The 18,730-nt window shown below is 54.1% G+C and overlaps 3 protein-coding genes across 10 annotated transcripts in view; 2 read left to right on the forward strand and 1 right to left on the reverse strand.

The window, feature by feature from the left end:
* Positions 1 to 2,357, forward strand: part of MTMR3 (myotubularin related protein 3) — a 74,272-nt gene extending 71,915 nt beyond the window's left edge. For all 8 annotated transcript variants that reach the window (XM_042886183.1, XM_042886181.1, XM_042886179.1 and 5 more), the window contains one exon: positions 288 to 2,357. In XM_042886183.1, coding sequence (XP_042742117.1) covers positions 288 to 459 — 172 coding nt within the window. In that variant the 3' untranslated portion in view covers positions 460 to 2,357. The remainder of the gene's footprint in view (positions 1 to 287) is intronic.
* Positions 2,154 to 18,447, reverse strand: LOC122188125 (acyl-CoA dehydrogenase family member 11-like). The gene is made up of 15 exons (XM_042886189.1): positions 18,060 to 18,447; positions 14,553 to 14,785; positions 13,841 to 13,940; positions 12,857 to 12,974; positions 11,993 to 12,135; positions 11,743 to 11,892; positions 11,132 to 11,226; positions 10,785 to 10,884; positions 9,194 to 9,334; positions 8,278 to 8,370; positions 7,570 to 7,677; positions 5,216 to 5,387; positions 4,836 to 4,902; positions 4,421 to 4,553; positions 2,154 to 3,429 (listed from the first exon to the last, which is right to left on the reverse strand). The coding sequence occupies exons 1-14, from the start codon at positions 18,330 to 18,332 to the stop codon at positions 4,430 to 4,432; spliced, it is 1,917 nt and encodes a 638-aa protein (XP_042742123.1). The 5' UTR covers positions 18,333 to 18,447; the 3' UTR covers positions 2,154 to 3,429; positions 4,421 to 4,429.
* HORMAD2 (HORMA domain containing 2) overlaps positions 17,034 to 18,730 on the forward strand; it is a 28,169-nt gene continuing 26,472 nt past the window's right edge. The window contains exon 1 of the mRNA XM_042886190.1: positions 17,034 to 17,417. The gene's annotated coding sequence lies outside the window, so the exon portion shown is untranslated. The remainder of the gene's footprint in view (positions 17,418 to 18,730) is intronic.

Below are 18,730 nucleotides of genomic sequence, written 5' to 3' on the forward strand. Positions count from 1 at the left end.
ATGGGGCAGGGCAGCACGGCTGGGAGGACTGCATCACCTGTGCTGGTTCTGTGCCGGTTCCGTGCTGAACCCTTCCGGCAGCGCACTTGAAAGAGGAGCAGCCGCTGTGTGCCGTGGTTTCCCTCACATCCTCTCTGGTGTGGAGCTCTGCAGGGCTGTCTGTGTGTCCTGGTGCTTAGGGACAAACAGCACTGCAGCACCGCGAGTAGCACAACTCTACAACCGTTAACCTCATCCAACTGCTGCTAATGTTGTCTTTTCCATTTCTCCTCTGTTCCTGACACAAGGAATTGCGGAAACGTGTTCTGCTCCAGCTGCTGTAACCAGAAGGTGCCGGTTCCCAGCCAGCAGCTCTTTGAGCCCAGCAGAGTCTGCAAATCGTGCTACAGCAGCTTGCACCCGAGCAGCGCCAGCCTGGATCTTGAACTGGACAAACCCATCACTGCCACGTCAAACTAAAGGCCGGGCCGGGAGGCGGCGCCCCTCCGTGGCAGAGGTGTGTGATCCTGTGACCCCAGCGGGCCGAGACCGGAAGGACGAGGGGCGAGGAGCTGCTCAGCGGGACGGAGCTCACCGTGCTGCTGCAGTGCGGGCATCTCCTCTTCCAGCTGTTCCCTTTCCTTTCTGTCCTATCCTGTGTGTGTGCGTGTACGCGCCTGTGTGTGTGTGTATATAATAATATATATGTTTGCTTGTTTGCTGGAAGGTCGTACAGGCGGGAAGGGAGCTGGCACCAGAACCAGGTCTCCCTTTTGTATTTCACTGTCCCACTGCTGAACTGCGTTGCAGACAATTTGGTGGAGGAAAGGAGACGAGGGGAATCGGCGCAGGCGGTGCGCGAGGTGAATCACTGCAGCCCCAGCGCCGGTGCTTTCAATCACTCCTGTTACTTCCAAACAAGAAACTGCTGTTTGGGAACTTGTTGCTGCTAGAAGAAGTGGGAATCTTTTTCCCAAGAGAGCACTCTGCCTCTCTGTTCTTAGAGTGCGTGAAGGGGATCGCGGGTTGTGCTGCCGCAGCCCCGTGCTGCTGGCTGGGCACAGCTGGGCAGTGCTGGCTGCAGGAGCAGCGGGTGCTGGTGAGAGGTGAGGAGGGGCCGAGCGTGGCGTCACACCAACGCCTCTATCTGAAGGAGTGTAATTGCAATTCCTTATTCAAAACCGAGTGGGGAAGGAGCAGCCCTCTGATTTGTGTCCCTGTCCCACCGTAGGCCGGTTTGCTCGGCGCAGAGCTCCTTATCTGCACTTTGGGGAGGGCGCTCAGAGCAGCAGCACTTCCAGCTGTGCTGCGCTGCACTGCTGCTGCATTTGGTCCCTGAGGAACGCGCTGTGCCGCAGCCTTCTGCCACGGCTGCTCCTTTTCCAGTGTGCTCCAGACAGGGAGGAGCTGCCTGAGGGTTCTAGCAGGGCTCTCGCAGTACATCGCGATTCCCCTCCTTCCTTCTGCCCCAGCCTGGGTTGCTTTCCGAGTCACCTCAATCAGCTGTGGATTTCCTCAGTGTCCGTTCTTACTGAGCGTTAGGCCCTCGGCCCCTTCTCCCTTGTAGCAGAGCAGTGTTGCTCAGTGCAGCCGGGCAGCAGGGATGCAGCTGGCCACGTCGTGCTCTGCAGCGTGTGCCTGGCCTGGCTCGCACCTCCTGCACTGCTCTGCAGGACAAAACAATCCTGTTGAGTATCTGAGAGCTGAAAGAAATAACGAACAATCCTCGGGAAGGGAGCGCTGCCCTTCCCTGCAGCGTCACAATCTGCTCTGCAGTGTCAGGCAGAGGCCATCTCGTGAAGGCTGGTGGGGAAAGAAGTGACGCAGAGCTTCCTGTGCTGGCGTTGCTGCGCTCTGAGCTGAGGTGTGGGGGCAGAAATGGCACAGGAAGGGGCCTGGGAGCAGCAGGAGAGAAAAGCAAAGAAAAAGCTGGGTTCTGCCGTGGAATTTTGTCTGTTTTCTCCTGACCTGAGGGCGCTGTGCCGGCAGAGCTGGGGCTGCTGCGGTTGGATGTTGGATGTTGGATGTGGAGCAGAGGCTGTGAGACAACAGCGGCGTGCGGCGCGTCAGAAACACGCGTGGGTTCTGCAGTTGTAAGGACAGGTGCCAAGAGGTTTGATACGGGTTTCTGGGCTCTGTGATGTACAGTGTGAATAAATGCTTGCAGCTCTTAGTCTTTTTTTGATCGACGAAGCACTTTTTTATTAATATTATTTTTTCTTTGTATGTAAAGGAGGAAGCAGTATCTCTCCATAGCTGTACATATAACCTGTCTCTCCTGCAGAGAGTAAAGTGCTCCTATATTTTTCATTTTTGTCAAAGCGAGAAGTAAATACTTTAGAATTGTTAAATATATAAATAAAAGTGAATAAAGTTTAGCGTTTTTGCATGGGAGCATTCGCTGACACACGGCCCAGTTCTTTGCCTTTCCTTCCTGCCTCCCAGCAGCAGGGCAGGACGCAGCAGGGCTGGGCAGGGCAGCCTCCCTTGGGTCTCGCCTTTCTCCCCATAACTCAGCCCCTCCTTCAGTGCCTGCTGCCCCTCTCGCCTTTGGAAGAGCGGATTTTCCACTCCTCCCCCTGCAGGGTCATGGCTGTGCTCTCTCACACCTGCATGCTGGGCGACCTCAGGGCCAGCGGTGGCATTTGCAGCTTCAGGAAGAAAATGCAGCAACTGTTACAGACGCGCAGAGGAGCAGCGGGTTTCAATTACAAGATTTTAGGGAGCTCCTCTTGTGCTTGAGTCACTCCTCCGTGGTGCTGTGCAGCTGGGAGCCCTGTGCTGTGCCGCCTCAGAGCAGCGCCCGCAGAGCTGCTCCCTGGTGGTTGCTGGGCACGGCGCACAGGTGAGGCAGTGTTTGCTTTGGTGGAGCAGCGCGGGATTCCGATCTCCAGCGTGCGTCAGAAGTGATGTCAGCATCACTTGCAGCACCGCTGTGACACACGAAGGAAATGAATAAGCTTGCTGGAGGTCAGAAATGATTTTTCTTTCATTCTGGTACTGACGTGTCCGGCCTTGATGGGATCTGAGTGATGGGGTTGATGCGATTTACCCCCTCGCAGGGCTGTTATGGAGCAGCACTGGGCAGCAGCGCTGCCTTTGATGTGCCGTAGTGACTGCTTTTGTTGCCCACCTCTGCTGCCCGTGGAGCTCAGTGAGCAGGGATGGGGTGTCCAGCCAGGAGCAGTGCAGCAAAGCCTCTGCTTTGGGTCACCTTTAAGCCCAGCAGAGCTGCTCTGGGGCAAGGGAGAAAGAAAGAACCAAAAGCACGACTTAACCAACCAGTGAGCACTGATGGTTTTGTGATGGCAGCGCGGGCAGGGAGGAGGTGAGCAACTTCTGGTCAGAAAGACTTTGTTTCATCCGGGCAGTGTGAGCCAGGGCTGCAGCTCCTGTGGAGGCACCACCAAGAAAACGCCGTTGGAGCACAGACAGCACTGGAGAGCAGCTCTGTGAATGAGAAAAAACAAAGGTTTTCTGTTGTAAATCTAAATAATTTCAGTTTTTCGTTGCTTTTCTTTATAACAAAGTCAGTTAGCACTCAGCTGCCGCTTCGAGTCACTGATCCTGACAGCGATCGGATCACTCAGCATTTGCCTAAAACACAGCAAGAGCATCTCGACATCTCCCGCTGGCTGCATCTGCACCGGCAGTAAGGCAGCACCAGGGGGTGCTGGGGGGGGGTTTGCCGTGTGCCCTGATGGCAGCGTCCGCCCGGTGCCTGCAGCTCCCCGAGGCGGCTCGGATCGCTCCGTGCACGGCCGCAGGGCGCCCTCCTCCCCTAAGGAATGGGGTTGGCTTCCGATCAAAGCGCTCAGCAAACCGAGCCGACGTGTGGCGACTGGGGCTGGCAATGTTTGATACCTTTGTGGATGATCTGCACGAGGGGATTGCGAGCCCAGCAGCAGCTCTGCAGGTGCCACCATGCTGGGAGGAAGTGTGGATGTGCCTGAGGGCAGGAAGGCCCTGCAAGGAACCGCGGGGACCTTGGTGTGTGTCCAGGGAAGGGCTGTGGAGCTGTGCGGGGTCTGGATGCGTTGAGTTCTGACAGGGAATGAGGGAGCTGGGATGGCTCAGCCTAAAGAGGAAAAGGCTCAGGGGAGACGTTATTGCTGCAGCTCCTGGAAGGAGGTTGTGGTGAGGTGGGGATTGGCCTCTGCTCCTGGGCAACAGCAACAGGACGAGAGGTGATGGCCTCAAGTTGCACCATGGAAAGGACCTCAGTGGTCCTTTCCAACCTTCATGATTCCATGGTTCTATGAGTGGGGCTGCTGTGGATGTTTGTCTCAAAGCTGCACCGGTGCTCTGGGTCCAAACGCTTGTGCAGACCCAGCCACCGCTGCCCTGGAGACGGAAATACCTCTGTTCAGCAGCGACCCCCATCGGGGGCTCGCCGTGCTCCCTGCAGCTGCCTCGGGTGCAACCTGAGCGTCTCCGTTACCTGTCTGAGTCACAGCCTGCTGCCCGCGGGGCTGCCGTCGTACACCAGGGCGCCGTCCAGGGTCGACTCCTCGGCGCTGTAGCTGCCGTTCTCCAGCTCTGCAGCCGCGGGGCAGAGTTCCTGCCTGCACCACCTGAACACAGAACGCGGCGGTTTGTCCGAGCCGTGCTGCGCACGCAACGCCGGCTGCTCCCGAGGGTTTCCCCGAGTTGGACGATTCTCGTCGCTGCGGGGTGGAGATTCCCCAGGGTGCAGAGAATGGCAGCGATGCTGCTGGGAACCAACCCACAAGGGTGTTTGTCTCCACCCGGGATGTGAAGTTCGGGTCTGACCGCAGCGTGGCCCCCATGCAGGCAGAGCAGCGCTGCGGCACGAGAGGTCACCTAACGTGGTCAGAGCCAGGGGCTTTGCTTACCTCTGAGCGGCACAGACATCAAGGAGGGAGGAGCCAGGCCGAGCCGCGTGCTCAATTAGCAGAGCTCCTGCGAAAGGACGAGGTGTGTCAGTGCTGCTGGGCTTCGGGTGGCTGAGCTGCTCAGCACTGCTTCCCGTGCTGAGCTGCCTCCGCTGGAAAGGAGGTGGGGACAGCAGGCCGAGCAGCCTGAGCTGTGGGCGTCCCTGCTTGCCCTGGGGGAGTGGGACCAGACGGCCTCTCAAGGTCCCTTCCAACTCAAGCTGTTCTATGATTGCACGACGGCTTTCTTTAAAACTCCGCTCCTGAGCTGGAGCGAAGCCTGGGGACAGCAGGACAGCTCACAGCCCTCCTGCTCTGAAATTCACCTCTGTCCTCCCTACCTGCATAGATCCTTGCTAGGGAGTAGGAGAAGTCTCTTGCTGCTAGCTCCATGGGCGCTGCCCCTTCGGAAGCAGCTCCTCGGCAGAACCGTGCGAGGCGGCCGGCGGCATCCTGCACAGACTGCGCTGCGGCCTGCAGCTCCGCGCTGCTCCAAGCCGACTCCAGTTTGTTCTGCAAAACAATCACGGGAGGCGCGTTGACCTGCGTGGCACCGAGGCCAACGAGGGGTCGGCTCCGAGCACCTGAGGGGCTGCGGGTGTCCCTGCTCACTGCAAAGTGCTTTCCTCTGAAACGAGGCCCTCAGCGCTGTGCCGCACCTCTGCAGCGCTCACATCCCTCCCTGCAGCGAGGCTGAGGGCAGAACGGGAACACGTTTGGATTTACGCTGTTTGTCATTCAGTCTCCTTTGAGGCCATTCACAAACCAACACCTACCAGCACCTGCAGCGTCGCTGCCGTTCCCCCAGCAGCACAGCAAAGCAGCGGTGCTCAGCCTGTGCAGCCAAACCTGTTCTGTTTTCTGTACTGCTTCTACAACAACACCCTGGGCAGCGCTGCCTGCCTACAAGGACGGCGCAGTGCTGTTCTGCTGTTCTGCACTCGAGGCAAAGCAGCACAGGAGCGCTCGCAGGAGATGCTGTACGAATACAAAAAGCCCATCATTAATGGGCCAAGACAAAGTGCAAAGAACCCTCCGAGCCAGAGAATGCCCATGAGGTGGTTTAAAAGTGGATCAAAGTCCCCAGGGGCACAAACGTATCCCCAGCAGCTTGGGTGGCAGCCAGCGCTGCGCCGTGCTGCAGACAGGCCCAGGCCACGCTGCCCTGGCTGTGCTCCCAGGCCAAGGGTTGTCTGAATGGTTTTCAGCAGCACAGCGATCAGCGGCAGCATGGAGAGCATCAGAACGGGGCTGGAAGCACAAGTGTCAGCTCTGTTGTTCTGTGGGCTCTCACCTCAGTAAGCTGCGCTGATTTCCTGCTGTGCTGAAGCTGTGATTTGGAAAGGAGCTGAAACCATACAGCCCAAACTCTGCAGACCCCTGCATCACGTGTCCCAGTCCCAACTGTTCCAATCAACGTGAGCCTGTAGAGGCCAGCTTCTTTCCAGGCCATTTTTAGAGCCTACCACCCTCTCCTCCACTCTCTTCAGTGTCAGACTGAACTGCTTGTTAATTAGTGGCTCTGCTCGTTAGTCCTGCTTATGAGCAAACGTGGCTTTCTTGTTTGATGGTCACATTGTTTGAGGCATTTTTCCGGCAATGGAAGTTGTACGAGAGGATGGTAAGAACCCGTGTTGGAGCTCAGGGCCCAGCTGCAGCCCTGTGAGCAGTCAGGTCTGGTTAATGCGTCCGGGAGGAAGCAGAGGATGGAGCTGCTCCCTCCAGGATGCACCAGAGCCCACAGCTCAGCTCGTGTCAGCGCCACGCTCTGCACTTCACTTCCCATTCTCCCTTCTGCTGGAGCTGTGCTGAACGGAGCCCACAGAGGCACCACCTCTGCCCTGCGCCCCAAAGCAAACTGAGTGCTGAAGGCAGAGAAGCAGCCCAGAACTCTCACTTCTTCTCGTGGGGGATGAGAAAGCAACGTCTGCAGGTGCTGAAATCCAGCAGCTTAGGATTCCCAAGCACAGCTGTGTGCTAATGGTCTGAATTGCTCTACCTCAATGAATAATCCAATTCCTGAGGGAACATCCTCTGATGTGGTGATCGTGCCTTCCGGGCTGCTTTGTGCGCCCCTTGATGGCACGGATTCTCATTTACCTTCAGGAAATTTGAGCTTCTTTGAACTCTCCGTGGCTGCCTTTGCCTGAGCGCCTTTAAAGGAGCAGCCTGTGGGTAAGGGCAGGGAGCTGCACCTCCAAGGAGGCAGCAGTGGGATTCCTTTGGCTCTTTCCGTCTTTTCAGTGGGAATAAAAATAGAAAGTCATATTGCAGAAGGTGGCCCTGGAGAAGGTTTCAGATTTATCAGACTTGTGCTGCTTTTGCAGCTTAAGGAAAAACAACAGAGCAAAACAAACAGAAAAACCCCACAAAACTGATTTGGGGCTCAGGGAGGTGACTCACATTAAAAATAAACTCACATCGGTGCCTTTCCTGAAGAACAGACAGTGCACAGCTCCTCATTGGAGAGATGAAATTATCTGCGTTTTTTGCAGCACGCAAGGATCCCAAAATCAACACTGCCTGTGCTCTGCTTTTGTAAGTGCCATTTAAAAAGCAGATTGTGAAACAACTCGGAGTGCTTGTCCTAAGCCATGAGTTTGGGCACGTTCTCTAGCAGTCTCAGCCAGAAGCACCAACACCAAGGCTGCCAAAGCATCAAAGCAGGCTTACTGGTGCTTTGCTGAGGGCTCACCTGCACTGTGGAGAAGAACACGGCCATCGCCTGCCCCCGGCTCTTGGTGAGGGACCTCAGGACGTCGAGCGATAGGACATTTGTTGTTCCTTCCCATATGGACAGCACCTGCGTGATAGGAGGGACTGTGAGAGCACAGAGGAGCTGCTGGGGGCTGAAAGCTGCCAGAAAGGACAGCGAACGTGAGGCTGCAGAGCTACAGAGTAACAGGAGATCCAGACAATCTCCAGGGATTTCCTGCCTGACCACAAGTGGAAAGAAGCTCTGGTGAGGAGAGCTAGGGGGTGAGTCTGGGACGTATGGGAACTGCTGACCCTGGCCTGAAGCACTGATTGAAGAGTGACTGAATTGAGGTGAAGGCAGTTCAGCTGTGATAGGAAGGGATGGAGCCTGGCTGCACCTCTCTTAGGCCTCACTGAAGGGCTGGCTGCTCACTGGGGAAGGATCTCTTTCTGGTGATCCCTCCTTGGTGGAGCTTTGCCCTGCAAACCTGGAATCTTCTGATAGGGGTGAGCAATCTTCTTCCCTTCCTTTGTAGCACCTCTTTATTGTCCCAGTCCTTTTGTCATTACATCTCTGTTGTGATGCCTTTCCCGTTGTGCTGATCTGTCCAATCCCTACAGGTCTGTGTTTTCATTTGAGCCTGTCTGTGCCAGGCAGCTAAGAAGGGATGAAGTGAGGCAAAAGCTTTTCCTGCTGTTCTCTTACCAGAGTATCACGAACTATGACTGGTAAGCCTGTATCCTCCATGTAACCTTGTCCTCCAAAAGACTCCATTGCCTCAATAGCAACGGCAGAAGCCTGCAAAAAAAAGCAGAGAGCCAACATAATACACAACGCACAGAGGGAGAAAGTGGCCAGAAACCTCTGACATCACACTGCAGTTCCTGCCAGGATAGGACTGCCGGGCCCCTGAGCTGCTGAGGCAGGCTGCTGGTTACACAAGGGGAGCTGCAGCCTGGGGAATGGAGACTGAGCAACACTGGGAGGAGATGTGGGAGCAGTCAGAGCTGGGGAGAACCTCCAGGAGGGGTGTTTGTCACTGGAGTTCTCTCTAAGTAAGGGCAAAACTGTGCTTGCTTGGTGCATAAAGGAGGTGCCTGTATCTCAGGAGAATCTTTGCCACCTGCTTGCCTACGATGTGTAAGCTTCTGTATCCAAGCTGATGGCAGGTAAGGAGGGGCTGGATCCCCGAAGTGAAGGCTAATGCGACTAACACTGCTACCTCTCTTCTGTTTATTCATAACTAGAAGGATATTTCCTGTGGCTCAGGGTCCCAACTTGGCCTTGGAGCACAGGGAGTTCTGCTAAAGCCTCAGCACCATTCCTCTGTGGCAGACGCAGTGCATCAGAGCGCTTGCTCTGCCTGTTGTCCCCATGGCTCGCCTGCTGGAAGGACCCTGGTGTGCTGGGTGCTTCCTGAGAGCAGGGTTACAGGTCTCCCAATTGAAAGCCCAGCCTTAGTGCAGAGCAGCCATCATGCTGCAGGCCCTGCAGGGCGGTCGCTCGCTGCCTGTACCCCTGCTCCTGCTGCCCTCTGTGTTGGCTGTGCTACAACATCTCTTTTCCAGCTCTTTGGGAACGCACAGCCCTGCTCCAGACAAACCCATTGCTTGTTCCATACCTGCTTCCCCGTGTACAGTTTGGCAACTGGAACAAGCAGTCTCAAGAGGAGCTGGTCCTGCTCGCTTGCCATGTTGGTTTCTGCAAGTCCAAGCAGCCGAGCCATCTCCATAAGGAGAAGAAAAGCCCCTCGTGTCTGCACCTGTGTGGGGAGAAGCAGGGAGCTTTGCTGGCGTGGGTCCTGAGCTCAGACTGGTCCCAGCCTGGGCTGCTGAGGTGCCACGAGCCTGTCTGGAAGTGGCAAAATCCAACCCTTCCCAAAATTGTCTTCAGAGACAAAGACCAGCGACCAGCAAGGCACGTGTTAGAAGCAGCCCAGTATGAAGAAAGGAATGATGCCATCTCCCTGGGCCTAACAGGAGCCTTATCAAAGCTTCCATCAGGCACCCAGGCCACAAATCCACGCTCCTCCAAATGATAATGGACACGAGGCTGCACCTCTGAGAGTCTCAGACCACCAGACTTGCAAAGTCTTTGGCAGATTCCATGTGACATTTGACATGCTGCCTTGGCAAGCTGCAATGTGCCAAGCACTGGGAGATGGAGATTTGTAGCTCCTGTGTGTGATGGTGTGCTGTGGGACTGCGTGGGATCTGGCCTTTCTTTTGGAGGAAGCTCTGGCCGTAGAATGCTACAGGCTAGGAGATGCTAGAGCTTTAAACTGGGAGATGCTGGAGCTTTAAATTGGGAGATGCTGGAGCTTTAAATTGGGAGATGCTGGAGCTTTAAATTATGCTTGGCAGCTGTTGGGGTAACATTCCCTCTCCTCCTTGCTCCGTTCTGCATGCAGAGTTTTAAATGCTGGTTTAAATCTTTGCACTACTGCAGCCCAAGAATGAACAGTGCTGTTACACCAGCTAAAAGAAACAGTGCCTGGATGGATGAGGAGAACTGTGTGCCTTCTTTTTGAAGTTCTGGCAGTGGGAGGAAGCTGCTGTGTCTCGGGTTTAGTGGGCTGCTCCAGCTCAGCTTTGAGGCAGAGCTGTGAGACGCTTTGCCACGAGCGAAGGCCCACAGCCAGAGCCCCAGCTCACTCCTCTCCTCTACCACTTAACCATTATTTCACTGGATGCAAATTACATCTGGAGGCTGTATTCAAATGGGTGCCTCGTGGTGGTGAGCACTGTGTGGGCACACTGACAGCAAAGCCATCTCTGAATATGCAGTGTGCCTCCTCGGGGGTCCTTACAGCCCGCTGAGAACAGAGCAGTTCATCTCCTGTTGTGTGAGCTGCCAGCTGTGCTGCGTGGCTCTGCGTCAGCCCTGCACGTCTGTTAAGTGCAGCTCAGGAGGCCGTGGTGCCTTGCTTGGAAGCTGATGTAATGACTGACCCCAGAGGGCACAGCACAGTGGAAGCACACTGAGCTCTGGCGTCCCTCTCACAACAGCTCCAGGTCATTGCTGTTAGGGAAACCTACAGTGCAGCACAGAAGCCAGACCCAGCATCAGCTCAAATCCCAGCAGACTGTGGCAATTCCCAGCTCCCTATGCCTCATCTCCACACGGAGCCAGACTGGCTGTGCCCTCAGGCCACCGAGGATCCTTGTCCTCTTTCTGTTTTCCCAGACTCGGCTCTGCTCCTGCAGCCTTACCTCCATCCGGGCGATCGTCTGCACGTGCAGGGGATGATCTTTGAGGAGCTTCCCGAAGGCAACCCGTTTTAGGGCATACTGCCTGCTCAGACTGATCATCCTGGGGAGAATACAGACAGTGCAAGGTGTCAGAGAAGCATCTTTCCTACTTCCTTTCCAGGCTTTTCCTTCCAACCATCCTCACTGGATGAGCTTTGCCTGGCTCATTCCAGCCCACACACAGGCCAGCTCTTTCCAGCACTGCTGGCTTCCAGACCCGTGCCTGCAGAGGCAGTGCTGAGCACTGCAAACTCCCCCGTGCTCATAAGCTGTTCCTTCAGCTCTGGGGGGATCCGTGCTGCCTTCACCTTCTCATGGAAGCTACTGCACCGATGACGTTGTGGATCCGAGTTATGTTCAGCATGTTGGAGATGGAGGCCACTCCACGACCTTCTGCAGAGATCTGAAACCACCAAGGAACAAAGGTTGGAGCCGAAGCACCTCCCTCTCAGTAAGAGATGTGCCCAAAGGCAGACAGATGCAGCCATCCACTCTGCTTCTGTCTATCCTCCAGTGGCAGAGAGACCTGCTTGCTTTGGAACACTGCTGTCTCATTTTAGCCACATGGCATAATCAGAGAGATTTGGGGACCAGCGGGAGTCAGCGTGATCAGTTCTGGTTCCTGGCTGCTTGTTCTACCTGTATGCTACGCAGAACTGTCCCTCAGCTGGGCTCATGCAACTGCATCAGGGAAATGACCAGCTTAAAACCACTTTCTTTTTTCTCCTGCACGATTTTCCCTGAGCCATTCACAGCTTCAACAGAGCCCTGCTGGGGAAGGATTCTGCGGAATGAGCAGCCAGCCCCGGATGTGGGACATAGCCCCACTTGTTCAGGTGGTATCGCTGCCAACCCCTCCAAGAGCAGCCTGCCTTGCCGAGCCCGCCGAGTCCCGGGAGGAGGGGCAAACCTCACTCACCAGCTCTGCTTTAGCTCCATTTAGCCACAGCTCTGCTGTCGCCATCTGCCGTGTGCCCAACTTCGCTTTCAGTCTTTGCACTTGGATACCATTCAGCTTTTCCTCCTCATCTCGAACCCTCAGGAAGAACAGGGACAGCCCGCCGGAGCCCTGGGGTCGTTCGAAAGGCATGCAGAGAAGATTTCATGACAATGAAAAAAGGAAGTTAAAAGTTCCCCTCCTCCCCCAGGCGTTCCACCGCAGAACAGACCTGTTTCACACGTCCTTCAGCATCCTCTATCCTGGCCAGGGTCAGTGCCATATCAGAATCAGCAGCTGATGTAAACCATTTAAAACCATAGAGATGATATGTGCCATCTGGCTGCTTTCTGGCCACCGTCTCTGTGCCATTAGCTGCAAAAAAGGAGCAGAAGATCACGGCTTTACAGGAACTTCTGTATCAATCGATGCTGATTTTCAGTTTAAGCAGCAGCTCTTTAAGTCGCCCCATGCTGCCTGGATGAAATATGGATTAGCTGCTAATCTCTTTCACTGACGCTGGATAAGAAATGCAGCCAGAGTTAAGAACTGGAAAGGAAAAATGTTCAGTTTAGCTGCAAGTCTACCCAGCAACAGCCCAATCTAACAGTGGTAAGGCAGTGCTCTGTAAGCAAAACGTGCTGTGTTTGTAATACAAGGCCTCTGTTTAGGAGCTACCTCAGCCAAGAGCCACAAGGGATGCCATCATCCAGAGCCCCGCAATGATGCCACCTCTGTAGCTCTCCCTGCACAGCTGATCCAACTCCACAGCTCCTCCAACTGGGAAGAGGGTTCATCAGAGGCAGGTGACTCCCTTTCCTGCAGTGGGGTCCTGAGGTTTCCCAGCTATTGCAATCATTTGCCAAGGGCCAAAGCTGAAGGTCAAGGCTGCTCCTCAGTCCCAGCTGCCCTGCTCAAGGTTTGGATCACAGAGCAGCCATCAGAGTGCGACGTGAGCAAGGAGCAGAGCTCCGTACCTGTGAGCAGTGCACAGAGGCTGGGCCTTCTGTTGGCCAAACACAGCTCTGTGTGTAGGATTTTTTGGACGTTCTCAGCCCTCCCTGGCACACCTGGCTGCTGCCCACCCAGCACGTACCAACATCAGAGCCCCCCCGGCGCTCAGTCATCCACTGGCCAGAGGTCCAGAACTTCCTGGGGTCACGAGATGTCAGACGGTCAAAAGCATTTCTCAGAGATGCAGGAACACCCAGGGACTGTTTGGGGGGAGGGAAAAGAAACCAAAATCATACCGAAGTAGATGCAATTAGACATTTGCCTTAATTAACACTGGCTTGTCCTACGAGCATCCTCACCAGGCTCAGAATGGGTTGTCTGCAGTCAGGGCTGTCCTGCACTGCATCTGTTTGCACTGCTGGCAATGTGAAACCACCTGGCTTGAGTGCAGCTGCACCGCGTGGGCAGGAAGTGTGGACTGAGGAGTGCTGAGCAGCACTGCTCACCTTGAACTGCTGCACTGCTTGACAGCTGGGCAGAGCTCCCAGGGCAGCACCAGTACATCTGTGTGCATCTTTGGATGTCACCAGCATCCAGGAAAAGGTAATTCCCTTGTGGAATTTTGTTTCTCTTCAGTTAGGATGCCCAGGGTTAGCTACTTTCTGCCTTGCTTTTCCCTGCACCCCACATAGCTAGTTACATAGTGCAAAGGTGTCTCTGAAACACAGCCAGACCTTCAGACTGGGAAGCCTTGATAGCTCAGATCCATCCATCACGTTTGGATCTGGCTCAATTCATTTAACTCCTGCTCCACAGAGGGGACAGGGAAAGAAGGCTGTTGAACCTCGTAGTAAGAAAGGTGGGACAACTTTCCAGCTCCTGCAGTGCTACTGCAGGGTTTGTATGCAGTAGAGGCCTGGCTGTGCAAGTACTGTATGCAAACATAGAAGCTGGCCTGGGTGCACAGGCTGTAACTGAAGCAGAAAGTCAGGTGGAGGGAGATGGAGCTGAGTCACAGAGCAAGGCAGGGCCACGTCCAGAGCCAGAAGGCAGATCAGCTCTCCCTGGTCCTCGGCCAGCTCTTCAGGACGTGGGCTGTGTCTTCAGAGAGCAGCTCAGCTCATACCTCAATGACTTTGGCTGCTCCATCAGTCATGGCCAGCGGACAGTTGAAACCCCCAGAGGCGGTTGAAAACAAGTACAGTTTGACAGCTTGGTGCACACGGCTAGGAGAGAGAGTGAAAACAGACGGGATTCACAGCAGTTCAGCAGCAGGAGGATATGCAGGTGTCTTGACTAGGAACAGAGGGGAAAAACACAGCCAAAATGGGTTGGTTAGACCATTCGTTTCTAGGAGAGAAGAAACGGCTTCAACCACGAAAGCAGAAGCAGAGCAGAAATGTTTCTTGGTCCCAGAGGAATTGTGAGCGTGGGGCTGGATGGAAGGCAGCGATTGCCATCTGGTGCACATCAAGTGCACGTCTCAAAAATAAGAAATCTGGGTCTATCTCCAGAGGCTGGAACACAATGAAACTGCAAGTAAAATTCCAGACTTCTGTGTTACGAGTAGTGCATGTAAAGCTGGAGCAGCTCAGGGAAGCCAGGCCCCAGAATGAGGAAAGCGACGCCAGAGAGTATTATGATCAACTGCAGGCCATTAGTTACACCTTATCACTGCTGATGTGGAACATTGCAATGGACAGGCGCTGCTGTTCAGTACAGCAGTAGGTGTGCTTTGGTTCACGCATCACCTCCTACCCATTACAAAACAATTCAGTCCTTCCAGATGCTGAACACAGCCTGCAGGACACCAAGTCACTCCCATCCCACCCAGTTACCTCCAGTTGGAGTATCTTCTCTCATAGGCCTCAGCAATCAGCCCCTCCTCTGCTGCAATCTCCTTCATCCTCTTCCAGGCTGAGCAGGTGACAATGTGATCCACCCGCTGCCCCCAGGCGTCGTACTGCCAAAATACAGGGGGATTCAACTCACATTCCCATCCCAGAGGTCCGATCTTGGTTAGCAGACGGTTTCCAAACCCCTCCAGCTCCTGGCTCACCTCCTCCAGTACCTGTGAAGCAACGAGAGCCTTTCAGTTCTCGCTTGGAAGGCGAGGGGCCTCAGTGCTAATGGCAAAGGCAAAGTCCTGGCCGTACTGTTCTGGGCACTGATGATCTCTTGCCACTTGGCTCACCGTGCTCTGTGATGCAGCAGGACAGCTTGTCTCTTGGCCTCTGCTGGCACAGCTGTGCTCAGCTGTCATGTTTTTTTTTCACAATCGTTTTTTTCAAGTTACTCCTGGCAGCATCTCTGGGTTTTACAGAAGACAGAAGAGTTGTTATATTGGGGCTGAGAGCCACACAGATGCATGCGAGAGAGGGATTTGGACGAGACGACCTCGAGATCCCTTCCAACCAAAGCCACTCTGTGATTTAGTGCTGGAAAAGAACGCCAAGGAAAAAGGTGCCAAAAATGGAAATCCTTCATCTCTATAGAAAAACTTCCACTGAAATCACCAGTTAACTCCTTATCAGATGGGAAAAGAAGGAGGGCTCCATCATCCATGACCCTGCAGACATTCAAGGCCAGCCGGGATGGGCTCCTGGGCAGCCTGATCTGGTGGTTGGCATCTCTGCCGTGGCAGGGTTGGAACTGGATGGTCTTTAAGGCCCCCTCCAACCTAAGCCATCCCATGCTGCTCTGATTTGAGCTTTGCCTTGCACATAAGGTGTATCTACATTCACATTTCCACTCTGCAGCCAGCTTCCTGAATGCCCCCACATAAAGATTCATTAACTCTCTTTTTAGTCAGGCTTGGCTGGCTTGGACATGGGAGTCTGTCCATGGCTAATGGACAGAAACCATCACCTGCAGAGAAATGACTCATCCCCACCTCCCCAGCTCCTCGTGTTGAGGTGATGGAATTGCCCTCTGCAGGTGCTTGCTCCTCTTCACTGTCTGCAGCCGGAGCCTGGTGAACTTTAGACATAAACAACCTGATATAGACATGGTTAAAGCTGGGTAACCCAGCCCCTAGCATGGATGGTTAGCAAAAATGTGTCCAAAGATATCATGGGGCATCACGCGAGCGCCTGAACAAGATTAATTTTCAACTGAGGAATACTTTTTGCTGTTCTCTAGGCCCATAAAAGATGCTCATTTCCTCCTCGATAATTGCAGTTGTGGAGGTGAATGCCATGTTTGCTGTGACTGAATGGTGCAGTTATAAAATGCATTCATTTGCCGCTGCAGAAATACAAACCCTGCTTCCTTTCCCTGCTTCCCCTTGCATTGACTTTTCATCACATTCCATCCCGTACGACTGATCCTTCCACTGCTCTGTGTAGAGAGAACCCTTCACACGCTGTCCAGCCTGGAAGTCTCCATCCTCACAACACACGTTGTTTTATCAGGTGAACATTGCAGCAGCCTTAGAGATCACAACACAAGCCCACAGGAGCGCTGGGTGCGTGCCCCAAGGCTTATTGCCCTGTAACTATTTGAAAGCTGGTTCAGAGAGACAAGCTAGGAATCCAAAGTAGAAGGATTTCACTGATCCCTGAAGTACCAGAAGGACCTTTGGACCATTTAGCTGGAGGTTTTTGCAGGCAGATGGACGTGCGTTCACCACAGGTCTCCTGTCAGCACACTCCTGTCAGCTCACTACCAACTCCGTACCCACATCTTCTAAAGAAACCACAGCACCTAGCCGTGAGCTCTGCTCCTGACCTATGAACCGCCGTCCTTCCCTTTATTTCCAAGGGAAAAGAACAAAATCAGAGCTGCTACATTTGTACGTAATGCACTGCTGCTGGGGCACCTGCAAACCATGAGGTTCCAAGCTGCAGCCAGCAGCTGGTCTCCTTCACCCCAATCAGTGCTTTGATGTTCCAGGGATGAACGGAGTGAAAACACACCGAGAGCACAAACACATGAGCCTTGCTATTGAGATTTCTTTACAGAGGGGTCAAAGATCAGTGGGTATCTCGAAACTGCGCTTAAAAAAACCCAGCAGGTGCTTCCTGCTGTGCTCTCCAGAAATCACCTTCAAACAAAGAAATCCCTTGCTCCGTTCCAGAGACATCTCTATGTTCACCGCTAAACACGGGTAAATAGTACAACAGGAATCAACACCCACTGTAGCGGTGTCTGCTTCAGGGCGATGCGCCAAGCTGCGGCTGCTGCTGTCCTGGACGGGAGAGGGGGGTGCTGGCATGGAGAGCAGCTCCGGGCTGCGGGCAAGGCGGTGCTGCGGGAGACTGGGAGCAGAGCGAGGCAACACTGCCCCGCTGGGACCAGAGGCAGAAATGGAAGGGAGATTTGCTGATGTGGGTATTGCAGCTGCTTTGTCTCCCTGGAGAAGGAGTGGAGAGCAGCTCTGACCCTCTCAATTCTTCAGGAAATGGGAAGAGTCAGGTGCAGAGTAGGAGCCATCCTCCTTTAGAAAGGCCACAGCCTTTCTCCACTGCTTGGAGGTGCCTCATTCCTGTCTTCCATCACGGCAGTGCCAATAGCAAGCTCATGGTGCTCCTGTTACACTCTTACTGCCCCAAGACCTTCCTGACCTGCAGACCAAGCAGGAAGAGCGTTGCTGGCAGCCAGGATACGTCTCCTTTACTCACACAGTGGCTTTACGGGCTCTGCTTCTGCTGCAATGAAACACAGAATTCACACCCAGCTCCGTGAGATCTGACCCTCAGCAAGTGAGACAAACTGCAGTCCCTAGGGGGGGAAGGCAGAGCACAGGCACTGCAGGGAGCCCAGGGCTTTCTGCAGGATGGAACCTCACAGCACAGGCTGCTGCTCCTCCTCTCTGTGCCCCTGCAGCTCTGTGCTGAGCCTTTGCTCTCTGAATATCAACTCAGAAAAGCCAAGGACTGTTGCTGAGAGGCAGTAATCCCCAGAGGGCCTTTGCATCCTCTTCAGCTTACAGCTGAGATCAGCCTTGTTACTTTGGCAAGGGATTTCCTTGAAAATCCTGCTTCCCCAGAGAGAGGGAAGGGGAAGAGCACAGCAGATTTGGGATGTACCTCCATTTTTTTTCCCTTTCTGTGAAATTTCTTACTCTGGATGACACCAGACAACAAATGTACTGGCAATTTCCAAACACTCTTCCAGGAACACCCAGACCAGAGGAGCCCACTAGGCCCTTTCTATTTCTGCTTATGTCCTGGGAGTGTTTTTCACCCCTACACACACAACAAGTTTTAAGGAACGCTGCTAAATTCCCCCCAGTTAAACACGGAAGGCACAGAAGGGTTCAGAGAAAGGTTCTGTTCACAAACAGTGACCCAGCCAGCACTGCAGTGTGTACACACACACACATACACACACACACGTCAGACCTTGGGAGGAAGGTGTGCCTCCAGGTAACTCCGAAGCAAAGCATCCTCCAAATACTGGTTCCCGGGCTCAGGCCGCTCTTGGAAGAGGGTCTCAGCTTCTCTTCTTGCAACAGGCATTTCCAGGTCTGCTCCCACTTGCTTCTCCTGCAGGCCGACCTGCTGGCCTTGCCCTGCCGTTGTGCTGAATCCTCTACAACTGCAGGCTTGGCACCTGTCCCAGCCGTGACGCAGCCTGCAGGTAGCACCAGGTCTGCACAGAGCCAAAGTAAACATGACTGCAAAGCTTCAGCACGTCACCCCAACAGCTATCACCTTCACTGCATCATGTTTTCTCCTAATGCTGTTATATTATTCTTGAAAATGAACCCTCTTTTCTCCTCCCCTGGGGAGGAGCTTTTCAGCAGCTGTTGTTGACTTGAACTAGGGCAAAGGTCTTTGGAAGGAGATCAGAAAAGGGCCTGGAAAACACAGGTACTAGGAAAACATTGTGTCTGTCCATAGCAGTTGTGCAAATCATCGTCCAAATTTCCCAGAGTCGAGGGACCAGCCTTGGTGTGCATCCAGCAGCATCCCCAGTGGATTGCCTGGAATAATGAGTTTGGAAATTGTAATGAGATGAGAAGAGAAACTTACAGAATTCCTGGGAATGGGAAGAAACAGTTTAGGTGGGT

This window comes from Lagopus leucura, unplaced genomic scaffold (genome assembly GCF_019238085.1).
Source record: "Lagopus leucura isolate 7727_CA_CO unplaced genomic scaffold, USGS_WTPT01 Super-Scaffold_100055, whole genome shotgun sequence".
In the NCBI taxonomy this organism is placed as follows: Eukaryota; Metazoa; Chordata; class Aves; order Galliformes; family Phasianidae; genus Lagopus; species Lagopus leucura.

Bases quoted from the DNA above. Each gene is read 5' to 3' on its own strand.
- LOC122188125 (XM_042886189.1), bottom strand. From the start codon at position 18,332: ATGTTTACTTTGGCTCTGTGCAGACCTGGTGCTACCTGCAGGCTGCGT. The intron at 12,975-13,840 runs GTATGAGCTGAG...CCCCCCAAACAG, and splicing joins GAGCAGCCAAAGTCATTGAG to TCCCTGGGTGTTCCTGCATC. The intron at 12,136-12,856 runs GTACGTGCTGGG...CCTTTTTTGCAG, and splicing joins CCGGGGGGGCTCTGATGTTG to CTAATGGCACAGAGACGGTG.